The 10336-nt window shown below is 32.4% G+C and overlaps 1 protein-coding gene across 2 annotated transcripts in view; it reads left to right on the plus strand.

Annotated features, from left to right (window-relative positions):
- The window catches only part of LOC111624194 (transcription factor MafG-like), a 17310-nt gene extending 12609 nt beyond the window's left edge, over positions 1-4701 (plus strand). The window contains exon 3 of one of the 2 annotated variants that reach the window (XM_023367005.1): positions 4128-4701. In XM_023367005.1, the coding sequence (XP_023222773.1) occupies positions 4128-4535 (408 nt within the window). In that variant the 3' untranslated portion in view covers positions 4536-4701. The remainder of the gene's footprint in view (positions 1-4127) is intronic. The other variant, XM_023367012.1, reaches the window with a different exon arrangement.
- The last annotated feature ends 5635 nt before the right edge of the window (positions 4702-10336 follow it).

The raw sequence follows: 10336 nt of genomic DNA on the forward strand, positions 1-10336 counted from the left end.
GCGGAAGAGAGGGAGAAGGGAAATGATACTAAAACTTAACTTACATAACATAATGTAACAATAACTTAAAAATAACTTAGAAAATATAAAAAAATTAGTGTTGTTTTATATATATATATTTTTTTTAAAGTTTATTCACTGCTTTTTGCTTTCTTTCCTTCACTTCCTCCAGCACTTTCACTGGATAGAGGTCGTTTGGTAAAATATCTATCCAAAGAGGTTTGGCTTTGCCTACTTTTTAAAATGTTTCTAAAATGACTTAGGCAAATGTCATTACTCCGAGTGGCAATACGGCCAGTGTAAACCTTTTCCAGATGTTTCTTTTCAATAAAATCAGTCACTTTCTGATAATACCCCAAGATTTCCTTTATCGAGCAAGATCCTTCCACGACGAAGCAAACACGCGGACTGAGACCAATGAACAGAAGTGAATAAAAAATGCCGCTGCAAACTAATGTAACGTAGTATGGTGAGTTTTTGTTTGTATCGTGGAGCAAAAATATGTTTGAATTTCATGTCATATCCTGAAAATTTTGTATGCTGGGGCGTTCATATCCTGAGGTACCACTTATTTAAAAAAAATTCTGTAGGCATTTCACATCACTTGCAAAAAAATTCAATAATTAAATAATTTCTGGATTAAAGTTGTCTGTTTATTTACAATATTATCCATAAATGCTTTAATAATCATTATTTTAATAAAATATGTCATAATTTTAACCCAAAATGCAGACATTTAAGCAAACTTCTACTCTCTGTGCTGGATGTTTTAAATGCCTTTGTCAAACTTCTAGGCTTGCAAGATGGCAGTGCTTGACATTCAACGTTCATTTTTTGAGAGGAAAACTTCAGCCGCAACCTTTCTATTAGCTTACAGTTGAAGCATGGTACTGAATAGGGAGGAATCAATTCAAGTGATTTTAATGGTGGGGACCAGCAATCAGTGAGAAGTTACTGAAGAGTTTAAAAGAATTCATTTAAACTGTACACGATTATTGGAAAATCTGAATGTATCCTTTTAGATTCTTCGGCAATTTCTTGTTGACTGTGGGTTCCCACCATCAAAATAACTTGAATTCCTTCTTCCTTACTGCCCTTAATTTTTAAAGTCCTACTTAATTAGCAATACTTCAGCCTTTAAACTACATTTAATAATGCTTCTTTATTAAATATGCTGCAACTAAATCTTGTATTAAAAGAATAGTAATACAGCAGAAAAGATACACTGTACATACAATTATATAGTAATATATGAAATCTAAAATGGCTCCTAAAATACACAAACATTTTTAAAAATATAACATAACATAAGCATATTATACTAATCAAGATGTAAATATACATTTATTTTGATAATTTTTGCCAGAAATTTATATTATATATTTTTACTACTTACATTTATAATTAAAATAAAGAACCAAAAAATCAAGAAATCAAATCATATCAACCTAATAATACATAAAAGATCACGAATTTAGAATATGGAAAAAATTAAAACCTTGTAAATCAACACCAACATTTGGTATGTCTCCTGTATTATTATTCAGTATGTCACTAAAACACTGGCCCACCAGTGGCCAAGTGGTTCCGTTCCCTGAACACTGGAAGTTCGGTTGTGGGTTCACGCGGGCTGGCCACGTGGAGTTTTTCAGGTTTTCTCTATGTCCATAATGCCCAAATAGGGACAAGTTACCCTTAAAAAGACCTCCTGGAAGGCATCCCATCTAGGCAGATTGCCCAAGTGTTGCATTGTCAAACATAACTTAATAAAGCAAACAAACACTAAATATAACTCATACTAATCATTAATTTCATTAATCATTTCTGAAGGAAGATACAAATCTAGAAGTACTGAACTTTGTTTTTTTTTAAGCTTTATGCTTCCTTAAAGCAAATGCTGTTTTTTGTATTTCAGATTAATGATTAGTATGAGTTATATTTATAGTGTTATAGTGACATACTGAATAATAATGCAGGAGACATATCAAACATCGGTGTTGATTTTTGACCATATTGAACATTTAATTTCTTAAAAGAAATTGGGGAGTTTGGTTTAGAAAAATTCTTAATGGGTGTATGAATGAAGAAATATATTTTAATAGTATTTTTGAAAAAAATTTAATTTGAAGATTTAATATTTAAACTTTATGCAAAGTTTTCCGTAAAAGCACTTAAAAGCAATGAAATTAAAAAATAAATATAGTGATGTTGAACTATATGTTTTAAAATGTAATTTAAAATTTAACATGCTAATATATTGTTTAACAATTTCATTATATTATGTTAAATTTAAATTTTATGAAATTCATTGCTTAATGTAATAATATGAAAGTATGAGTTGCATGTAATATGATATATGTAAACAGTGAATCAGGATCAATTTCAGTGATGCTTACGAAGAAAGCTTGAAATGATTGAAGCTCTGTATGAATGGTCATTACAATGTCACTGGTTTAGGTATTTAATATGTGTTACTGTTTAATGATATTTAATATAAAACCGACATTTTACAATTTTTATTGTTATGCAAGTGTTGTAATTATATGAAGATAAAATTGAGGATGGCAAAGAAAAGTAAGTGTTTATCTGATTAAAAGTACTAAGAATGTTTGATTTTCATTATCTTGGATCCAATTATAGAATGACAGTAAAGTATACAAAGCATTCTTTGTATGCTTTTGGGATTATTTTGTATCTTGTTATCTGAGTGGGCCTTGGATGTAAAAATTATACTTCTGTGGAATAATCTTGTTTTTGTTAGAGTTACAAAATCATTTTCTGTCAGATTTTAGGAACAGTTGTATATTCTACATTAAGCAACTGTGTTAATAATGTAAACTAGGATGGTCCAACTTTTTTGTGGTGCAGATTGGCCAAAATGGCCCTTGTGCCAAAAAAATCCAATCTAACCAACATTTCTCATTTCAGGGACCAAATTGTGTATTTTTGAGCTTAAGTCATGGACCATAAAAATAATTTTTATGCAGTTATTTTGTTCACAATATAATTATATTCTAGTCATAATATATCTATATATGTCACTCACAAATCTTTCTGAAAAACAAAATATTACTGAACACAATATAAAAACCAGTTTAAAGCATTTTGATACTATAAAAGTTTTGGAACATTTGTTTAAAACACTACAAGGCATTGAAATTAGGAACATATTCATTTTATATTGCTACTGTTGAATGCACAAAAATGGACTACAACAAATCATGTGTGAGAAGAGGATGTTAACGAAAATACTTCACTTATCAAATAGCAAGAATAATATGAGAGAATAATACCACAGTCGGGATAAATGCGACTCCCAGCCACCTAAATGCTTGGCCTGTGTTTAGACACAACTGTTATAAATGTTCAAGATGCTTCTGATGTCAGCAACTAGGCATAGATTCAGGGGCACTCGGCATGTGCTCTGTTGTCAATATTCCAAAAATATACTGTATACCAATCGTTTAATATACCCAGAAACACTTAGAAAAATGTATAAAGTTAGATTATTTAAGTTTTTAAAATTGATAATCGATCAAGATAATGATATGAACCTGTTCAGAGAAATGTATAGTAGTAATATGATTATTTGTTATGTGATGCCCCTGGATCTGGCACTGTCAGCAACACTGGAGTTTTTTTTTCCTTTGCTCTTTCTGTCCTATGGGCACTAAAAGATCCTTTTTCATACTTATTGCTGATTCAACCAGGTCTGCCTGCAGTGAGGTAGCCAGATGGTGAAAGATGAGGTCTGATGTATCTAGGATAAAAACCACCTGTGAAAAATTCTTGGGTGGTTTGCTCATCCGGATTGGATCCCAGGTCTCACTGAATGGCAGGTTAATAACTTAATTGCCTTAAATGCTATGGATAAGTCTATACTCATACACGATTTCAACGGGGAAATGAAAAGCTATTTCGTGCTTCTTAAACAATTTTCGATTCATGATTTAATTAATGGAATGTTTCATATTTATGAAGAGAATTTGATAAATTATAAATTTCGATCTAAAACTGATATTAATAATTGAAGTTTAGACTATTTACAAAAATTAAATTATATTTTCGAGTCTCGAGTCTACAAAAATTGTAACTGATATTAATATTTGAATTCTGTTTTCTTTCAGCAGGAGAAAGACGACAGCTCTTTGGATGGTTTCACACTGGACGAAAGCAGAAGAATAACAGACGAACAATTGACAACACTTTCCGTAAGAGATCTGAATAAACTTCTGAAAAGTGGCGGTTATAACAGGGATGTGATCACAAAAATGAAACAACGTCGTCGAACTCTTAAAAATCGCGGTTACGCAGCCAGTTGCCGAAACAAGAGAATGGAACAAAAAGACGGATTGGAAATGAGCAAAGGGAAGATTCTAGATGATATTCGAAGACTTCAGGAAGAAAACAGTAAAATTAAAAGAGAAATCGACGAAGTACAACAAAATTTTCGAAAGCTGAAAGCTCACGCCGACATGAATAACATTAAAATACCATTAGATTTAGAAGAAACGATGAAAAGTATTTTTGCATAACGTAATCCCTTGTTACTATTATTGCACTGTTACTATATTATTACAATCGATTTTTCGAACAAATGTACAGTATTCAGAATTTATCTATGTAAAAAGGACTATATTTTAATTAATAAAAGTTGTTTATAAGGTTGATTTAATTAATAATAATAACCGTATTACAATAGTGTTGTCGTTTGAAGTTCATTTTGCCGATAGTCACGTAGTAATAAATCTTGCTTCTTAATTCGAATCTCGAACTCTGGTCAGTAAAATGTTAACGCGATTGTACTGTACATTATCCTGTAATCGTATATAATGAATTCTATTCTGGTCTAGATCCTGAGAGTAATGACTTGTGACTAAGTTCTTGTGCCTCATTCGCTAGTGCCAAACCACCAAAGAATGTGCAGTCTGATCTGAAATTGTAGTCAATTGATGTATATAGTACTTAATTCACTAATAATATCACTTAACGAACCAATCTATTCCTCAAATGGGCAAAATATCCAGTCTTATAACGGTAAATATAGCCAGCTCATTTGAAGATTAATCTCAATTGTGTGTGAATTGATGAGAGATTAACAGATAGGTTACCATGTCAGCCGGATGGCCGAAGCAATGCGTCACTTGTCGCTCTAGAGAACCCGGATCCCAAAACAACAGGAACCAAAGATTTTCTGAGATGGTCTTTTTTTTAAGCTCCGCCCTGTGGCACTAAGAGGGCCTCTTTCAGCCAGCCCATTATGGGTTCGGCTGGGTGGTGAGGGACGGGGCCCGACATATCCGGACGGACCACCCCTCAAAAATTCCTGGGGATTTTTCGATCCCGGGTCCTCGCAGCGTTAGGTTGCCACCTTGACTGCTAGACCATCCGGTAATCTTTCTGAGATGGTCTGATTCAAATACATCTGGCACAATCTGCATTGTGGGTCCGGCCGGATTTATGATGGGACTAAAAAAACTAACCTTTTAGTGCCCCAAAAAATGTAAAAGTTTTATTTTATTGAAATTGCCAGGTTCTTGACTGACTCCTAAATTATTTAAGGATTTAACTGAAGATTACATAAGAAAACTCCATTTTTTTGTTCAGATTATTGAGATTTATCCTTACAATGATTGATCCTTAACACTAAAATATGACGTATTTTTTAACATAATTTTGTATAAATACTAAATATTTTAAAACGAATATTTAATAAGGCTGTATTATGTTTTCACCTAAACAAAAGAGATTGTCAAAGACAAAATGGCAGATTAATGGTGATGCCGTTAGAAACGAATGACGTCACTTCGACGCGTGTATGATATCACATGACAAACAAACACCTTTTCGATTACGTAATTAGTGGCTCATTAATTCAAAATTAATGATGGGAGACAGGGTCTTTATTGATGTATATAGGAAAGAAGATATACGGAGAATTCCGTAGCTTCCTTGAAGCAAACATGAGGAAAGACTTATAATACTGTATCCTAATAATAATGTAATAATTTATAATTATTGTACTACTAAGGTATATTGCAGTGTTGGCGATTGACACCATAGACATTGTTCATGTGTTATCCAATTGAAAAGGCCGAAATGCATTTTGGAAAGGTTAATTAAATATGCCGGGAGTATAATGATGTTCATTAGTCCTCAGTAATCTATACAGAGTTGTTTTCGCTAAACAGGAAATGACGTCACAACTTTAATATCTGTTTTATAAGCTTTAAATGTGAGGAATAATAATAATAATAATGCGATAAAATAATTATGTTACACATAAAAAACTAAATTAAAATTCCGAAGCTGGTGAATGGTTGGCGATATTTTTAAATTTTCCAGATCGACCCCTGAATGACGTAAGATTATGGGGTCGACATATTAAATGTGTTGTTATCCTTTAACACATTTAATATGTTAAAGGATAACAAATTAAATGTGAAATTCGAATTGATCGAAAATTCCCGAATTTTACACGATAAAAAAATAATAAAATTCGAAATTTTAGTTAAATGTAATGTCATAGAACAGTTTACGACATTTCTTGTAACGAAATACATTGAAATTCACTTATAATGCCGAAGCGGCTAAGGCTCAATGTATCACTCTGGAGGAACCGGGATCGAATCCTGGCGAGCAACCCTAAAAGCGGTCGTCTTGAATATGTCGGGCACCGTCTTTACCATCCGGTAACCCTTTTATATGATCTGGACGAAACCAAGATCGGTCTCTTTCTTTCTACCCCGTGGGCACTAAGAGGTCCTTTTCAGCAATAGGGCATTATGTATTAGGCTAGGCCCAAAATGAAGTGGCCGGATGGTGAGAGACGGAGTCCGGACCACTCTCGAGTTTCCTGAGAAAATTCCTGGTGTTTTTCGACCCGTTGGATTCGATCCCGGGTCTCCCAGAGCAGTAAGCTAACACGTTAATCGATCGGCCATCCGGCCCTCAACCCACGATGGATGAAAGAATCAAAAATGATAAAATGTACCCAAAGAATTGCTGCTTTTAGTGCAGAATATAATAAAATTAATAATAAATGCTGTCTTTAAAAAATATTTTAACAATATCTCAGTTTTAATAAATTCGGAAAGATTTCCACTCACAGACAGGTAATAGATGAATAGATTTATTACCTGTATAGATGTGTAGAGCTGAATGGAATATAAAGCAAAAAAATAAAAATAAATAAACGATTTTTCAAAAGTGTTTGAAAAGAAAGTGAAGAAATCAATTGAAATTTTTGTCTAGACGAAAAGAAAGAAATATTTATACTTTATGGAGATGAATGGTATCAGTAAAGTATGACGAATGGATTCAGTATAGGAGCTCAAGTATTTATACAAAGGAAATTTCTTTTACACTGTAAGTACAGTACGTGTGCAATAAATATATCTTTGACACTCTTAAGTGATAGGCCTTCAACTTATACATTAAACATTATATTGAGAATATAGTACAAATTACATATTTAAAATGAATAAATTATATTGCTTAATTCTATTTGTTGGTATTTTCCTTTTATAAATATACTTATTTAATAATACAGTACTTATGTATCATACGAACCATTGGCATAGCTTTTTTGTTTTGAAACCTCTTTAGTTAAGGCCTTTAATTATATGTCGGAGTAATCTCTAAATGAAAAGATATTCTATTTGAAATTATAAAAGGAATTCCGTGGTTTGAACTCCAAGGAACGTGTACTTCACGTACAGTACATAACATGAAATCTATACCGTGACCTTGGAACTAAGGACTCAATATGGTGGCTCTATAGGGAACATTGGTGTCTTGACCTTGTGTTTATAAACCTTAATTGTACGTAATCGCTATAAGATCCGTAGTGGTTACGTACGATTTCTGTAATTTCTTACATTGGGAGCATTGCCTGGCCAACCGGTTTTAATACAGCTGAATAAGCAAACCAGTGGCATCATTCGTTTTAAATGAAGAATGAAAGTAACTTTTCGGGGGGTTTCCCTGAAAAGTTACTGGGGTTTTTCGACCAGTAAGGATTTGATCCCGGATAATATAAGAGGGGTAAGCTTCCACCTTAAGTTAACCACTCGGCATCTTGCCATCGATTATAGGAAGGTCAGTTAAACCACTTGGCACGGGCCTTAAAAATGTCTTACAAATTACTCATTCCCTTGCATGTTTAAGCTTTATTTTTGGTCAAATTACATTATTTAAAAATATAATATAATATAATAACGTTGTCTCGTTGTTTAAAATTCTGAGGCCTAAACGAAGCGAATGGCCCGAGAGGTCCTAATAGTAATTTGATCTTTCATTCGATCGCAAATATTCTAAGAAATCCCCAAAATAGTTTAGAATTTTAGGAGAAATTAATTCATACTGGATTAATTATAATTGAAGTAATGAAGATGGTGAGGGGTTAGAGGTTAGAGATGAATGAAGGATTATGATGAGGAATTAAGGTTAAAAGTGAAGGACAAAGTGTGTTTTAAATTGATTGCTATTAAATATAGGTTGTCAATAGCAATGGCTTTAGTTAAAGTTATAAAATTGTTTTTCTTATCCAGCAACTCAACTAGAAATTCGAAACTGTAATAGAAAAATAAATCGAAAACGAAAAGTTTTTATATTTAATTTTTATAAAAGTACTTTTTGAACGTACAAGGAATCTTTTAATTTGAAATAACAAGTGAATTTTTTTAATTGATTTTATTTCGAACGAATTTATTAGAAATTTCTCTAGAAGTTGTAATAAAATTGCTCCAATCATGCACGGTCGAGACATATAAGGCATGAACCTACTACTCTGGAGGATTCGGGAGGATCGAATCCGGAAGAGCAACACCGGTATAGCTTCATGAAGCCCAGGCGAATTTGAATTAAGGCTCTATGTACAGTGTTGTTTTTTGTGGAAATATTTTCTTATAAATGATTAGTTTGGGGCCCCTGCTGATGAGGGCTTCAGGCAATTGCCCTTATTGCCCGTAACGCGCCACTGAACACAGGGAATTTTTTTGGGCGAATTTCTTGAATATGTAGAGCTCGTTTCTTCCATTTTGGGGCTTGTCAAACCTACAATGGGTATGAAAAAAGATCCATTAGTGCCCACAAGGAGAGAAAAATTATGTAAATCTCGACGAATAAATGATTAAATAAGAAATCGAATACAAAAGTAAAATCTTGTGTTAAGAATTTCTTATGATAAAATTTAAAATGTTGACAGATTATCAGAAAGATTTGTCAGAAAGAAATTTTTTTTTTATAATCTTTTTTCAATTTGCTTAACAGATTTTCTTAAATGAAATTATAATATCTAAAGATTACAGTATTTATTTTTATTTCTTTCTTCAAGAACTTTGTTAAATCTTAATTAAAATTAAAGGGAATCAATAGTTTCATATTCTTACATGACAGACAAAAGTTTCTTTTGTTAGATAATGATTTACAATGCCTTACTTCTGTGTAATTCATTGTAGAAAATAATAGATGTATGATTATATTAAAATAATGGGAAGTTTAATTTTATTAATTATCCTTTAGTCAAATTGTTTGTCTAATCCACAGATGGTTTATACACACGAAAATATGATATGTACTGTATTCTATACGTATTAAATTATTCCTTATCATCATTGCAAAATCGTAAATTTCTATGGTGCTAAATTATAATTTATTCTAACAGCGATCGATTCTTTTGACGTAGAGTAAAACTTTTAGTCTGAAAGATGCAGTTACTATGGTAACCAGACCGGAAATTGTTTTCTATATCCCATTGCCGAAACAACTAAGCCATCTTCTATCAAAGTATTTATTTTCCATGTAACGAGTATTGGCCTCGAGGTAAGTGGGCTAAAAATGGCGAAGCCATTGTACTCTTATATAAGAAACGATAATGTTTTATCGGGGGAACTCTTCACGAGTTTCGTACGTAATCCAATTCTTAAAGATTAATGGGTATTTTTAATCTTTGCCCTGTCAAAATTTAATTACATCACTACTTTTCAAGACTTGAAGAAAAGTAAATATTATTTGAAATCAAGATGACTTTCCTGAATGAAGACAAATTTTCAATTAATGATTAAAAGGTTCTACTCGAAAGCTTTTTAAGTCAAGATTAATGCTTTTCGGAACCTGAGGCACTAAGCGCGTGTGGGGCCTCCTTTAAAGACACTAGAGTAAGAAGACTCCGATTTCTTCTCGCACAGTGAACTTTACATGTCCCTGATATTTATCAACGTAATTTTTATATAATAAATTTCTGCTTATTTTAATCGTGACCCTTAACCCCAGGTTGGTGCCTCATGCGGCTATCGTAATTATTAGTAGTAGGCAACTACTACTCCGGAGGACC

The sequence above is a fragment of the Centruroides sculpturatus genome, unplaced genomic scaffold (genome assembly GCF_000671375.1).
Source record: "Centruroides sculpturatus isolate CEXI.00-Female unplaced genomic scaffold, Cexi_2.0 scaffold27, whole genome shotgun sequence".
In the NCBI taxonomy this organism is placed as follows: Eukaryota; Metazoa; Arthropoda; class Arachnida; order Scorpiones; family Buthidae; genus Centruroides; species Centruroides sculpturatus.